Here is a 15,953-nt window from a genome sequence, read left to right on the forward strand (position 1 = left end):
AAAAAAAATTTTTTACAATGCAACATTTTATATAAATTTTCTCCACGTTTAATGTTTTTATTTAAATGTCCTTTTTAATGTTTCCTTCTTTTTTATGTTTCCAACTATTCAACATCTTAAATTCCTTAAAAGTATTCCTTTAATATGTTTCATATTATGTCACAATTTTTTTCATTAAAAATATGTATTATTTATAAGGTTCTTATAATAATTATTATTTTCATTAACATAATATCTCATTTTATATATATATATATATATATATATGACATATGCCCTGACAACTATAATGTGTATTTTAATTCATCTCTTGAAAAATTACTGTCATTTAGTTTTTCAAATGGTGGATAAATTGGGACTAAACTATCTTGATGACCTATATAAACATTGTTATAAATTCTCCAATAAATTTCTCTAACTTTTCTTGATGGATGAAATAAACCTTGAATTAAATATTGAAAAATAATAGCAGGACCTAATGCAACTCTAAATCCATCTATTGAATCGATTACTGCTTGAATAAGATGTGGTGAAGTTTCAAAGATATTTGGCCATACATAATTTAATAAATGTATTAATGCATCTTCGCGATTTAAACCAAAACAACCTAAAGCTAAATGCTTACATGCCCATGTGGCTATTTGTCTGTGAACTAAATCTCTATCAATTAACGCATGTTCTAATAATGATACAACTGAATATACATAATCTTTTGCTATCTCTCCAATATATTCAAACATAAAAGATAACGCTTTTAATACACCATTTTGAACATTGAGATCTTGTGTTCTATATTCATTCATCAATGCTGCAAGTACAGAATAAGGTAAACATGTATCTGCTACTATTGCTATTGCTACTGTAGTACAAACTCTTAATTGCCTTTCTTGAACTCTTAAATTGTTTAATAAAACTGTTAAAACTTCAAATGGTCCAATAGTACGTGCTATATAACCAAAGGTTTGAATTGTTGCTCTCCTAATTAATTTTTTATTAGATTTTAATAATTCAATTAAGTCAAAACAAATTCTATCCCATTCCTTGGGGGAAACTAAGTCACCTCCTTTATCTGCAATAATTCCAATTAAATCAATTACATTTTCTTGTACCTTTTCATGTCTATTCTTTAATATGGGAGTGATTCTTGGTAATAAATCTTTTATTGGAGGTGTCATATTCTGTACACCTAAAACTACAACAATAGATTTAAGGGCTCTAATAATATTACCTAAAACTTCTGGATATTCTTCCCCTAAATATTCATATAAATATAAAGCTAAATGACCTAACATTTGCTGCTCATCACAAATTTTTATTAACATAGCAATTCTTGATATAAGGTCTGCACTTTGTTGTCTAATTTTGGGTAATGGAGTGTTCAATCTCCACCTAATTATACCAGCAATTTGTGGTAAATATGGTTTCATTCTTAATTGTAGTTTATTAACTATAACGTCAAATGCATTTAATAAAACATAGTAGTCATCAGATACTTGTTCTTGAAAAGCATAAAGAATTCCATCAATTAATTGTTCTTCTAATTTTTGATCTATATCATCAACCCCTAAATTATTAATAATATTTTGAATAGTTTGCATAACCATTTTTCTATATTGTTCAGATGGATCTTTTAAATCGTCAACTATTCTAGAAATAACAACAGAACCACCAATTTTGTTAGCAATTTCAACAGTGGTTTCTACAATTAAAGTAAAATTTTTTTTATCATTACAATTTCTCATAACCCAAAATTTTTCAAAAAAGGGGTTAACAATTTCTTGATTAATATAATCTTTTTCTATTCCTTCTGTTTGTATACATTGTTTAACACATTTTAAGACAATTTTTTTCATTTCTTCATCCGGTGAACTAAATTCATTAATAAGAATGATCATAACTTCTCTTGTATAATAATTAGCATGATATGAATCCATTAACGGTATAATCAAACCAATAGCTTTTAAAAAAGCAGCAAGTACCTTTCCTCTATATTCAGTAATACCTTTCCATAATGGTCTAAGTACTGAATCAAAAGCTTCTATTCCATATGGGGCTGAAGCTTCAGCTAAAGCAGCCAATGCTAAAGCAGTGATTGTTCTAACTTTTTGTTGCTCATCATGTAATCCATGAGCAATTATATTCACTAATTGTTTTAAGTGTGGTAAGACAGCACATCCCATTAATATAGCTATTTGTTGAACGATTTTAATACCTGTATGTCTAGCTTCCCAATTTTTTTTTGATTGACAAACTGCCTTTAAAAATAATATTAACGATGGAATACCAAGTGCAGATGCAACAACAGCAAATGCCCTGGCTGTTGTGTTTCTAACATATTCATCAGGATGATCAATATCAGGTCTCATAATTCCTATCATTGTAGCTAATCCTGCTGCCTTTGCCAAATTACTAATAATTTCTCTCCCTTCTACTCTAGCATAATAATCTTCATCTATTAGTAAAGGTTCAATAACAACTAATATTTTGTGGACATATGGTCTTACCAAATCATCTAATTTAAACAATATTCTGTCAATAACTTTTACTAATAAATGTCTCTCTTGATCTTCTAATGTATTTTGCATCATTAATGGCAATATTAAATTGAATAAAGTATTTGGCCCCAATTCTTTTGCCTTTTCAGTTATAGTTCTTAAAGCAGTTCTTCTTATAGAAGGAGTTCCATTTTTTATTTTTAATAAAAGTAGCATGAATTTTCTCTCTTTTAATTCATCTTGAGATAAATCTTCCTCATTTACATTTTGAAATAATTTATTAAAATATATATAATCCTCATTTTTTAATTGAATATATTTTAATTCGTTTAATAAATGAGGATTGTTTATTTCTAATTGCTTATTCTGCATAAGATAATTTGCTTCTTCATCTTTTAAAGTATTATTTACTGTTGGTATATCATAAAACGGAGTATTTATGAAAGTGCTATGCATATTATATGGTGTTGTTAATAAATCATTCTCTTTATTTTCCTTTATTTCCATATTATTTATATTTGTACTTAAACCATTTTCATTTAATAAAACACTATTATTATTATTTAATAATGGAGTATTATTTATATTTTTAAATAATGCTTTTAATTTGTTTTTTCTTATTGTTTCATATTCTTCTGGTGCTTTTACAATTTCATATCCTTCTGAAGGTAATAATTCATTTAAATCTTCATCCGTTAATGGTCTATTTCTTATATCCATTTCATTTTTTATTTTCATTTTAATAAATGTATCTGTTTGTAGTGTTGATATCCCAGGTGTTAAGGGAGTATATATATTAGTATTATTTGGCACAAATGGAGTATTTATGATATTTACATTATTATTAGTATCTAATATTGATATTTTTGGAGTTTTTAAATCATTACTTACATTTTCTGAATTCCCAATTTTATCCCATCTTGATACTTTTTTTTTTTTTAAATTACCTTCATTTAATATAAAAGGGGTATCAACCCATTTATTAGGGGCTGGTGTTGGTATGCTCCCAAAATTGAGATTATTTTCTTCCTCTACATAATCCCATTTAGTTTTTACACTTTCTTTTTTACTATTCTCATTCATTTTATATTTTTCTTCATTCTTATTCATTTCATTATTAATTTTTTTATTTTCATTAATTTCATTAGATTCATTTCCTATATTATCCCACTTCATTTTTCTTTTCTTTGTTTCATTTGTACTTGTTTTATTAATTATTTTGCTTTTTTTCCCCTCATTATTTATTTCTAACATTATATCTGTATATGTTCTCTCACCAGGAGAAGGACTTTTTTCTGAAAATGGATCTACTCTCTCTGGAGACAATATATAATCATACTTTTTTTTTTGAAACTCATTTTCCCTTTTTTTAATTGTTTTATCTTTTACTAAACCTAAACTTATATCATTTATATCATTATTTAATAAATCATTTTCAATGATTTCATTTTTTAATTTATCTATATTTATTCTATTCTTATTAGCATTATTTAAGAAATTATCCGGATAGTCATCATTTAATGTAGTATCTATTTCTTTTACATATTCTATATCTCCTCCATTTAATTTTTCAACATTATTATTTAAATTTTTATATAGATCCTTCCTATCAAATTCATTTCTATTTGTTCCCATGATAAAGTTCCAGAAAAAAAAAAAAATAAAAAAAAAAAATTATATATATATATATATATATATTTAGGTATTTTTTTATTTTAGATTTATATGTTTATTCTTGTATAATTTCACACAATAACTTTATTTTATTTCTCTTTTCTTTAAATGACATTTACATTTAGCATTAAGAAATTTTATATTTTTAATACTTATGTATTTTTTAAATATTTAGTTTAAGAAAAAAAAAAATATTTAATTTCAAATTAAGGAACTGAAAAAAATATATATAAAATATCCATTGAATTTAAAAAAAAAAGAATATTAAAATTGAAACATATATATATAATATATGTTTAATTGAGAAAGAAAAAAGAAAAAAAAAAAAAAAAAAGATAATACTTAAGCCTTCAAAAATAAAATATATGTTTATTTAAATTTATATATTATATTTTTATAAAAACATAAAAAAAAAAAAAAAAAAAAAAAAATATTAAAGTTGTAGAAAATTTATAAAAATTTTAAATAAATTGTTTTAATAAAAAATATAAATAAATATAAAATTTTTCATTGTGTAACAAATATATTATTCCTTATCTTTATGTAATTAATTTTGATATTTTATATTTTTTTTATTAATAAATCTCTTCAATTTGATTTTTACTATTCTCAATTTAAATTAAACTTAATAAGAAAAATTATAAGAAATATATTTAAACATAATTGCCTTTTTTTTTTTTTTTTTTTGTTTTTTTTTAACAATTTTAAATTATTTTTGAAGTTATTTTTTAATTTTACTGTTATGATCTTTTAATTATTTTATCATTGTATTTTGTTTATATATTTATAGTGATACTCTTAAAATAGAAGAAATGATAATATAATTTATTTTTAAAATAATAAAAAGATATTTTAAGTAAAATTTTGATATATGTATATATATTATATATTTGTTTAATATTAATATTTTTATATTATTTCTGAGAGTATAACATTTTTTTATATAAAAATAACTCTTTTAATTATGAAAAGTATCCTTAAAGAAATAATGTAGTTGATAATTTACCTTATAATTACCTTTATTATATATATTAGAAATATAATTTTTTTTGAATTAAGAATAGTTGCATAAAATAAATTATAAATGCTAATATTTTATATCTTTTTTACCTAATTTTGGTATAATTAAAAATATATATATAAATACGTGATATTGCTATAATACATTGACATTATAATTAGTCTTTTAGAATTTTGAATAATATAGTTAATTAAATAAATTAATTTCCATAATAATAAATAAGAATCCATATTTTACATGTGTATATTTTATAGTATAAATAGAAGTTTCATAGTTTTTTTTTTTTTTTTTCTTTATAAATGTTAGTAAACACAATTATTAATAATTTTTATTTTTGTAAATAAATAAGAAATGTAATATATTTATATTGAAAAATTGTTAATTTAAACATTATTGTATCCATATATTGACCTTAATAGTAATACATTCAATTGTGAATATACATTTTTTTTATTAATTTATTATTATATGCATGCTATATTAATAATATTACATATATATTAATAAAAATATAATAACAATGATAGTAAAAGTGTTTGATAATATATATATAAGTAATGTTTATAATGCTAATGATATATATCAATTAGTTAATTTAAATATTGGTGGTGTTTTGACCTGTTTTGGATGTAAAAGTATTGATTGGTGTTATTATAACATTGATGATTCACATAAAATTTTTTATAAGGATAAATTTATAAATTGTAAAAATGAATTAAAAAGAAGTTGTCATTGTTCTGTAGAAGAAGAAAAAAATAAATTAAATGTTAATTTTGAAAAGGAAGTAGGAGATATACAAATAGGTGATAATATTAAAGAAAATAACAAAGATTCCTATATGGAAGATAATCATAATTTATATTGTGGATCGTCATCACATTACGACTATATAATAATTCCTAAAGAAATATTAAATCCAAAACTTTCCAATAATACAATTAAAGATTACGTAAAGGCAATGCTTGATTTAAATGATGATACTGATATAGATTATGTACAGTGTAGAAAAAATGAAGGAATAAATTTTAAAAATAATTTTGAGGACCATTTAATTAAGAAAAATGAAATTAATTTAATGAAAGAAGGTAAAATAAATAAGGATAAATGGGAAATAAGTAAAAATAAAAATGATGAAAATGTCATAATAAAGGAAAATCAAAATAACACAGAAAATTTAGATAGTATATCAAAAACTATTGATATTTTAGAAAGAGAAGATGATAAAAGTGATTCTTTAAAAGAAGGTGTGATGAGTGATGATATAAAAAATAAAATAGTAGATTCAAAATCAGAAGATAAGATACAGAATGTTTGTGAATTAAATAAAAGTTTAAGAGAAGAAAAGAAAATTTCTTATGCCAATATATATAAAATGAAGCATTTGTATTTAAATATACTTGATACGTTTGATGAAAATATTCTCGACCATGTAAATAAAGCTCATTCATTTATTGATAGTGTTATTGAAGAAAAAAAAAATGTTTTAGTTCATTGTATGGCAGGAATATCTCGTTGTTCTTCTATTATTTTGTCATATGTTTCTAAAAAGAATAAAAAGGGTATTAGTAAAAATTTATCCTTATTAAAGAATAAATATCCATTTGCTCAACCGAATGAAAATTTTTATCGTCAACTGCTTCTTTATGAAAAAATGAATTACACTTTAGATGTAACAAAAATAAAAAAATAAAAAAGTTACTTTTTATTTTTATTTTTGCTCATTATTTTTATAAAATATATTTTATTTTATGATATATTTTAAATTAAAGGGATGTACTGAATATCATAATGCATATAAAAAGATAAAATTGAATACAAAATTTCTTGAGGAATTAAAATTTTTTAATTTAAAAAATGAAAAAGATGCAACATACAAATTTCAATGCAAGTAATTTTCTAAAATATAAAATTATTGTTTATAGATAATACTTATTATGTTGTTTATATTTATTATCTAAAATTTTAGTATTTCTTACTAATTTTATAAAATTTTCATTTTTTACTTTTTAATATATTTATTTATAAAAATAATACTTAATTTTTATTTTATTTTATATTATATTATTTTTTTTTTTTTTTTGTTATTAGATTTTGTAGACACACGCTTTTCAATGATAATGATATAATTAAGCATGATTTAAATAAATACAAAATAAAGAAAAATGTTAAATAAGATAAATTATTTCTAATAAAAAAATAATAATTTCATATATTTTTATTTTTATCTTTTAACTTTTATTTTTTATAGTATGGTAATTCATGTACTAGTATTTTTATAGAAAAAAAAGAATGGTTAATAACAGAAAGCAAAATGAAAGGAGTACTATATTGCCCTAATGTTAATGTTATATTTCTTATAAAAAATATCTTTATTAGTATAATATTTAAATATTAGTTTATATTTTTATTTATTTTTTTTTTTTTTTAGTGTAAATTAAAATTAGGTAAATGGTCATGGAGTGGAATATGTTGTTCATGTGGTTATTTACAAGTTCCTGCTTTTATGGTATTTTTTTTTTTATTATTTTAATATGCAAATATATAAAAATTAAAAAAAAAAAAAAAATGTAATTCTTTTTTTTTGTAGATTAATATATCAAATATTGATCGTATGAGTATCGATAAAGAAAATTAAAAATATACTATTTTGAAAAAGTAACAATTATCAAGAATATATATTTGTTTTTTTTTTTTTTTTTTTTTCTTATAAGAAATATATTTACATATATATTTCACTTTAATATAATTTATTTGGAATTCTTATTTTTAATTTATATAAAATTTTGAATTCTCAGAAAAAAAGAAAAAAAAAATATAAAAATAAGTTAATTTCTAAAAGTCTAAAATATATGTTTATATAGTGCAAATTTGAAATGGAAATAATTTACTTTATAAAAAAATAAAAGAAAATTTTTTTTTTTTTTATAACTCTTCATTTTTTTCTACCTTAGATGTTCTCTTATCAATATCTATTATAGGTGAATTTCTTCCCTCTTTAATAAGAAAAAAAAAAAAAAAGCAAATATATAGAAAAATAATTTTAAAACTTTTTTAGTGAATTTAATGAAATTTTCTAATGTATACCTGGAAATCTTTTATCAAAACCAACTTCAATAAAATCTATTTCTTTTTGAATCAAAAAATAAGTTGCTAAATCCTCAGTAATAGCTAAACAAAATATTGAAAAATAAAATATAAAAAATAGATAATATTTTTGTAAGATACAAAAGGAAAATTGGGAACTATAGTACATATATAAAACATAAGAAAAAATAAAACAAAATAAAATAACAATTTTTAATGATTATTTAACCTTTATTTTCATAATAGCAAGTAAAAATTCCTTTTCCTGTTTTTTTAAGTTGAACATGTAACATTGCGTTCTGTAATAATGTCATATATTTTTCTCCTAACTTCATAAATTCTAAGTGATTTAAATACTTTTCCTAAAAAAACAAAAAAAAAAAATAATGGTAGCAAATATATAATATACACGTTATTTTATATTTTTTAAAAAATAAATAAAAAATGTTAATTATAAAATAAAAATATTATTCTCAATTTTAATAAGTTATTTTATTATAAAAAATATATTTTTTTTTTTCTCTAATATATATATGTATGTATTTAAAGATAATAAGTATAGAAATAAACTTACATATTCATTGTCAATTCTAACATAAACATATATCTGGGTTATGTAACTATAGTTGTCTTTATTAGCTATTTCTTCAATATCTGTTTAAAACAAAAAATTTACTTTATATGAATACTAATTTTTATTATATATTTTATTAACATTACTTTTTAATTTTATATAAAAATATATTTTTAATCAAATATTCAATATTATTTTTTGTAGACTTATATAAATATACAAATACTTCTATTTCAGAAATAATCTAAAAATATAAAATTTTTTAATACTTTGAAATTATTTTAAAATGAATATAATTCATTATTATTCTTTAATTTATTTATGCACATACATATATATATTTTTTTTTATTTTAAATATACATATATATTTGCACATAAAATCAAGAAAAAATAAAATAGATTACTTTCAATATCATCCTCTAAACCGCTTAAATCTAATTCTTCTATATCTTTTTTAAAATCACGATTCTCTAAATTATATGGTTTTGTTTCATTAATATTTTCATTCACAATTAATTTTATTCTTTCTATTATTATAAATAAGACAAATAAATAATATATTTTCATTTTAATGATATTTGCTAGTAATAAGAATAAAAAAGTTCACATAAAAATATCTATATTAAAAGTTATTTTTTAATTTATTATATGATTAACAATAGAAAAAAAAAAAAAAAAAAAAAAAAGGAATAACATTATAAAAGCTAAATTTAAAACTAGAAACAGAATATATTTATTACACATAAAAAAATAAACAAAAAAAAAATTACTTTAATAAAAAAAAAAAAAAAAAAAGCCTTTATTTTCATAAAAATGTGTATGTACAAAAAAAAAGTGTGTTATCAAAAATGTTATTATTAAAAAGAAAAAATAATAAAATGTAGTTTAAAAAATAATATAGAAAAAAAAAAGAAAAAATGAACAAGAGAAAATGGAATTAAAAAGAAAAAAAAAAAAAAAGTTACTAATTAAAAAAAAATAGCTAGATATATAAAGTATGAACTTTTTATCTTATTGTCTTATTAACATATTTTAAATTCTTTACAAATAAAGTATAATATATTTTTTTAAAATAAAAAAGTATTTCTTTATATCATATATATATATATATATATATATATATATANATATATATATATATATATATATATATATATATATATATATATATATATATATATATATGTATGTTGTTAAAAATTAAATTTTTAAAACATTTTCGTTATCTTGTAAAAACTGCTTTATCCACGGATGTGATTTCACTTCTTCTGCAGAAATTCTCTCTTCAGCAGTTCTACTGCATAACTAATTATAGTTAAAAAAAGAAAAAAAAAAAAAAAAAAATTAATAACAATGAATAATCAATATTTTAAATAAAAGAAAAATTAAAAATTCATGAAACATTATTCATAACATACTATATATACACGCAATTTATAAAAATAAAAAATGATAGCATATTCATTATAACATCAATATTATAATATATTTAATCGTATTATTTTATAAATATATATATATATATATATATATATATATATATATATATATATATATATATATATATATATATTTGTTTACTTTTAAAATTAGTTCTTGAGCTGACAAAGAGACTGTTTTAGGAAAATGAAAATTCAGTTCTTTGATTTGATTAAATATTCTCTCCTAAATTAAAAAAAAAGAGAAAATAAAATATATAAGAAATAAATTAAAAAAAAAGAGAATTTAATTTTTTTTTTTTTTTTTTTTTTTTTATTTACTTGAGTATCATCTGTAAAAGGAGGAAACCCAACTAACAATTCAAAAATAACTATACCTAAACACCATAAGTCTACATTGCAATCATATGGCATTTGATTAATAATTTCAGGTGGCATATAATCAACAGTACCACAAAATGTACTTCTTTTTTGTCTTTTATTTTTTAATTGGCAAGAAAAACCAAAATCTGCTAATTTTATAATTCCATATTTGTATATTTTATTATCTAAATATTGATCAGAATAATGAATTAGTATATTATCAGGTTTTAAGTCACGATGAATTATATTGAAATTATGTAAGTAGGATAAAGCATCTGCAATTTGATAAACATATAAAGCTACTTCTTCTTCTTTCAATGGTTGTGATTTTAATTTCATTTTATTTCTTACAGAACCACCATTAGCTAATTCTAAAATTAAAAATAAACGAGTTTTATCTTCAAAATATGCAATCAGTTCTAAAATATTTATATGTTTTAAACTAGCTTGAATAATTATTTCTTTTAAAACTTGTCTTTCTATATTTAAAGTTAAAATAGTATCTTTTGCCATTACTTTTAAGGCCACCTTTTCATTTTCTTTTTTTATTATAGCTTTAAAAACTAAACCTGTTCTTCCATTACCTATAGGATGCTTATCTACTATAAAATCATCTTGCTCATAAATTTTTTGATTTTGCCTTAAGTTAAATGCTGACAATGGTTGTAGCATTAAGTTTTCTTCTTCATCATTTAATGTATCATTTATTTTACTTTTATTTTTTCTATCGACTTCTTCCTCTTTTTTTTTTTTTTCTTTAGCTAACCATTCAAAATATGAAATTTCTTTCTTTTCATTATTAGATGAATTGTTCGAATTTTTTTTTTCTGAATTGTCTCTTTTTATTTTCTTTAAAGATTTGTTATTATCATCACAACTATTGCTTTGCTTTTTCAATACAATATTTTTACTAGTTTTCTCCTTTTTATTTATACAATCCATTTGTTTTCCATTTTTTATTAAAATATTATTATTTTTATTTTTTCTTTGAGTATTTGGAGGTATTGAATTACTTTTTAATTTATACTTATTACTGCTTTTATATTTTTCCATTTCTTCATTAATAATATCTTTAAAATTGTTATTGTTTATATATTTATTGCTGTTGTAATCATATATGTTTTTCTTCTTTTGTTCAATATAATTTCCTTTTTCTCTATTAATTACATTTAACTTTTTTATATATGATTCTTTGTTATTATACATGTTTGTTTTATATTTATTTCTTATAACTTTACTACTGTTACTATTACTAGTAGTATATATAATTTTTTTGTTTTCACTCAATTCAATATTATCAGAAATATTTTCATTTTTTTTATTAATCAAATTATTATTATTTTCGTTTATATTTTTTTTTGTCTTATATCTAACCATATTATTACTTAATTTTGTATTTTTAGAATTTATAGTATCTCCACTTTTTAAGTTTAAATTACTTTTCAAATATTTACTAGAATTACTACTAATACTACTACTTATTTTTTCATTTTCAGTAATTTTTTTCTTAATTGAATTATTTTCTATTTTTTTACAAATACTGATATTTCCACGTTTCCCATTTTTCGTTTGTTCATTATTTATATTATCCTCATTTTTTACTTTTTCATTAGATAGTGAATTATCATCTAAATATTCACTTCTTATTTCTTTATTAATCACTTTATTATCATCTAAATTTTCACTCCTTATTTCCTTATTAATCACTTTATTATCATCAATATGTTCCTTCTTTATTTCTTTATTAATCACTACATTATCATTTATATGTTCATTCTTTATTTCTTCATTAACTCTATCTTTATTTATAATTTTATTTTCTATTTTTATTATTTTGTTATTCTTTTCACAATTATTTATATTTCTTTGTTCTTTTTCACCTAATGTAAAATCAATGTTTTTATTTTTTGTAAAGATTAAATTACTTAAATTTTTCTTGCCACAAATATCTATATTTTTATTCATATTCAAATTTTTAGGATAATTATTAACAATTAAATTATTATAACTTTTATATTTATCCTTTCCTAAAACATTATTAGAATTTGATGAACTGATGATAGTAGTATTATTTATTTTTTTATAATAATTACGAATAATTGAGCTAGAATTATCATTTTTTTTTTTGTCATTATTGATAGAATACATATATTTATCATTTTTGTTATTTCTAAGTTTGCTTCCACTCATTTCACTTGCATATGTATTTGATCTAGTAAAACTATTATTTTCATTTTTTGATAAAGTTTTTATTTTATTATTTTCCTTAAAATTTTTTTTTATAGTTTTTAACTCACTACTGACTTTTTTATTAAAAAATAAGTTACTTTTAGAGGAAATAATTGATGAAAATTTTTTATATTTATTAACTAAAACTTTTCTTTTATTATTTTTATCACAAAAATTATTAGCAGATTTTAGATTGCAATTTTTGTTTTTATTTAAGATTGCTTCTTTTTTTAATAGCCCTTTCTCATTTTCAATAATTACATTGTCATTATCTTTTTTCTCAACCTCAAAAACTTGTATATCCTCATTGTCCATTGTTATTATCTCCTTATTAGAACAAATATCCATATTTTGTACATCATTTTCTATATTTTCATTTTTTATTAAATTTAAATTTTCTTCAATTAGTTTTTTCTTATACTTGTTTTGTATTTCATTAAATAGATTAATATGCCTACAATTTTTTTTCTCTTTGTAAATATTTTCTGTATTAGTGTTCCAATTAATATTTTCATTTTTCGAAGTCATTTTACTTAACTCATTTTTATCTTCATTTTTTGTAATATTAATTTCATTATAATTACAATTTTTATAATCATTACTAATGTTCAATATACTTTTACTGTTATGAAAATTTTCTGTATTACCTACAGAAAAGCATTTGTTATATTTATCACTATTCAAATTATAATTAGAAGTATCATTAACTTTTTCAATAGTAGAATTATCATAATCAATTTCGGAATGCATTTTTATGTTATTATTTGTATAATTATCTATATTTTCATATATTTCTTTACTATTATTTTTATTATTTCTATAATTCAAATCATATATATCGATAGATCCTTTTTCTTCATTTGTGTTCAAACTTCTTTTGACAAATTGTTCATTCATTTTATATGAATTTTCAATAGATGTAGAGTCGTTATCATTTTCTTGTTTAAAACATTTACTAAATTTCTCCTTCTTACCGTTTATCTCCTTAAAGTAATTTTTTTCAGTCAAGTAATTGGAATTAAAATTCCCTAAAACATTTCCAGGAATTTTATCACATGTTATTTCTTCATCGATTATTGTTTTTTGATGTAATGATTCTTTATTAAACTGTTCTTTTGATTTTATATTATCATTTATACTATTTTCATTATTTAAATTATCTATAGAAATTTTATTATTTTGATTAATAACATTATTAATATAATGATTTCCTTGATAATTATAGTTACCTTTTATTGAATTACTAAAATCAAAACTGGAACAATTTATTTCTCTGTTTTTATTATTTTTTTTCAAAACCTCATTTTTATTTCCATTTACTTCAAATTCTTGAATATAATTATTTTCAGTATGTGAATTATTTTCATTATTTATGTTTTGAATAAAATTTACTGAATCATTTAATGTATCTTCATTAAACAGTTCATCATTTAATTCATTTGATTTTTTATATTTATTTTTATTTTTTAAATAATTGTCATTCACATTAATTTTATTCTTAAATATCCATTTTTCTTCATTTAAAAAATTTTTATTTAATTTTGTTTTTTCATCATTTCTTTGGTGAATCGTAGATGGAATAATATTATTTCCTATACTTTTATTTTTAATATATTTTTCATCATCGTAGTTATACACTTTTTTAATATATTTAAGATTATTACTTTTTGTGTCACTATAATTTTGTAAAGAGTTATCGGTATATTTTGACTCCGCCCCTTTATTTTTATTTTGATTATAAGTATCATTGTTATTTAGATACTCCATATTTGATTTTAAATCATTTGGTTGAAGTTTTTCCTCACTTTTTTTATCAGTAAATGTGGATTTATTTGATAAACTAGGTATTTCTTTATTCATTTCTTCCAAGCTTCCTTTATCTAAATTATCTTGCATTATTCCTTTTTTCTCATAAAAACCATTGTTATTATGCTTTACGTTTTTATTATTAATGTTACTCATTTCTCTAAATTTTATAATTGTATTGGAATTGTTATATGAATTAGAATTAATAAAATCATACTTTTTAAATTTGCATTTATGAATATTTGTTTTGTTACTTAATTTTCCTTCTGTATCTATTTTTCTTTTATGATTTAAATTTAAATCATTTTTATACGTAATAAGATCATTTGAAGGTATTATATTTCCTTTTTCTGAATCACAATTGTATTTTTCTATATTTTTATTTTCTTTATATAAAAGACATTTTTTATTATTTTTAGAATAATCAACTTTTTTATTAGAATTTGAATAATCATTTATTAAATTGTTTTTGTTTTTCATAATTATATTGCATTTTGTATTTTTTTTTTTCGTATCATTTTTATCATTATATTCATCTTTTGAAAGGTTTTCTAACACTTTTTTATTTTGTGTAAAATCTATTATTTTATTACTTAATGAATTTTTATCATTCTCTACATTTATGTTACTTTGTATTTTATTTATACTATTTGAATTATATAATTTATTTTTCTTTTCATTACTTGATATTATCTCATTTTGATGTAATCTTATATTGGTACTAATTTTTATGTTGTCATTAATATAACTTTTAATTTTATTTTTTTGTCTATCTTCTATTTTTTCATAACTTGTAATTTTTACATTTTTTTCATCCATATTTATTCAATTTAAAATATGGCTTAATAATACGAGTAAACAAAATATTTTTCCTTAATTTTATGTAAAATCATACATATTTTTAAATTCAATTATATAAATATTTAATATATATATATATATATATTTAAATTTATGTAACATACAAAATATTATATATACAGCTAAATCTACACTTTTTTTTTAAATTTTACTAACTAATTTTTATTTTTTTTTTTTTTTAATTATATGTTATTTTTCGTTGAATAAATAGAAATTATTTTTAACTATTATTTTTTTGATTAAATTCTTTAATTTTTATTTTTAAAAGTCTCAACATTTAAAAAATTCAAATACTTTATATGTATTTTATTAATTATATTAGATTTACAATTTATTTGATTTTTCTATTTTTTAAACATTTTTCATTTGTTTTTTTTTTTTTTTTTTTGCACATACTAATAATTT

General features: G+C 19.2%; 4 protein-coding genes across 4 annotated transcripts; 1 reads left to right on the top strand and 3 right to left on the bottom strand.

The window, feature by feature from the left end:
- Nucleotides 1–284: 284 nt before the first annotated feature.
- On the bottom strand, nucleotides 285–4,130 carry SF3B1 (splicing factor 3B subunit 1, putative; the record flags this gene model as incomplete). Its single annotated transcript, XM_028671479.1, has 1 exon — nucleotides 285–4,130. The coding sequence occupies one exon, from the start codon at nucleotides 4,128–4,130 to the stop codon at nucleotides 285–287; it is 3,846 nt and encodes a 1,281-aa protein (XP_028528127.1).
- A 1,580-nt stretch (nucleotides 4,131–5,710) lies between these two features.
- On the top strand, nucleotides 5,711–7,825 carry YVH1 (dual specificity protein phosphatase, putative; the record flags this gene model as incomplete). The annotated part of the gene is made up of 6 exons (XM_028671480.1): nucleotides 5,711–6,859; nucleotides 6,960–7,078; nucleotides 7,279–7,354; nucleotides 7,439–7,534; nucleotides 7,619–7,696; nucleotides 7,778–7,825. The coding sequence occupies 6 exons, from the start codon at nucleotides 5,711–5,713 to the stop codon at nucleotides 7,823–7,825; spliced, it is 1,566 nt and encodes a 521-aa protein (XP_028528128.1).
- Nucleotides 7,826–8,112: 287 nt separating this feature from the next.
- PGAL8A_00008500 (conserved Plasmodium protein, unknown function) lies at nucleotides 8,113–9,417 on the bottom strand (the record flags this gene model as incomplete). Its single annotated transcript, XM_028671481.1, has 5 exons — nucleotides 8,113–8,183; nucleotides 8,275–8,358; nucleotides 8,504–8,636; nucleotides 8,849–8,928; nucleotides 9,255–9,417. 5 exons carry the CDS (start codon nucleotides 9,415–9,417, stop codon nucleotides 8,113–8,115), a joined length of 531 nt encoding a protein of 176 aa, XP_028528129.1.
- A 633-nt stretch (nucleotides 9,418–10,050) lies between these two features.
- On the bottom strand, nucleotides 10,051–15,506 carry ARK2 (serine/threonine protein kinase, putative; the record flags this gene model as incomplete). The annotated part of the gene is made up of 3 exons (XM_028671482.1): nucleotides 10,051–10,155; nucleotides 10,432–10,515; nucleotides 10,611–15,506. 3 exons carry the CDS (start codon nucleotides 15,504–15,506, stop codon nucleotides 10,051–10,053), a joined length of 5,085 nt encoding a protein of 1,694 aa, XP_028528130.1.
- Between the last annotated feature and the right edge of the window lie 447 nt (nucleotides 15,507–15,953).

Source organism: Plasmodium gallinaceum (genome assembly GCF_900005855.1).
Source record: "Plasmodium gallinaceum strain 8A genome assembly, contig: PGAL8A_v1_10, whole genome shotgun sequence".
In the NCBI taxonomy this organism is placed as follows: Eukaryota; Apicomplexa; class Aconoidasida; order Haemosporida; family Plasmodiidae; genus Plasmodium; species Plasmodium gallinaceum.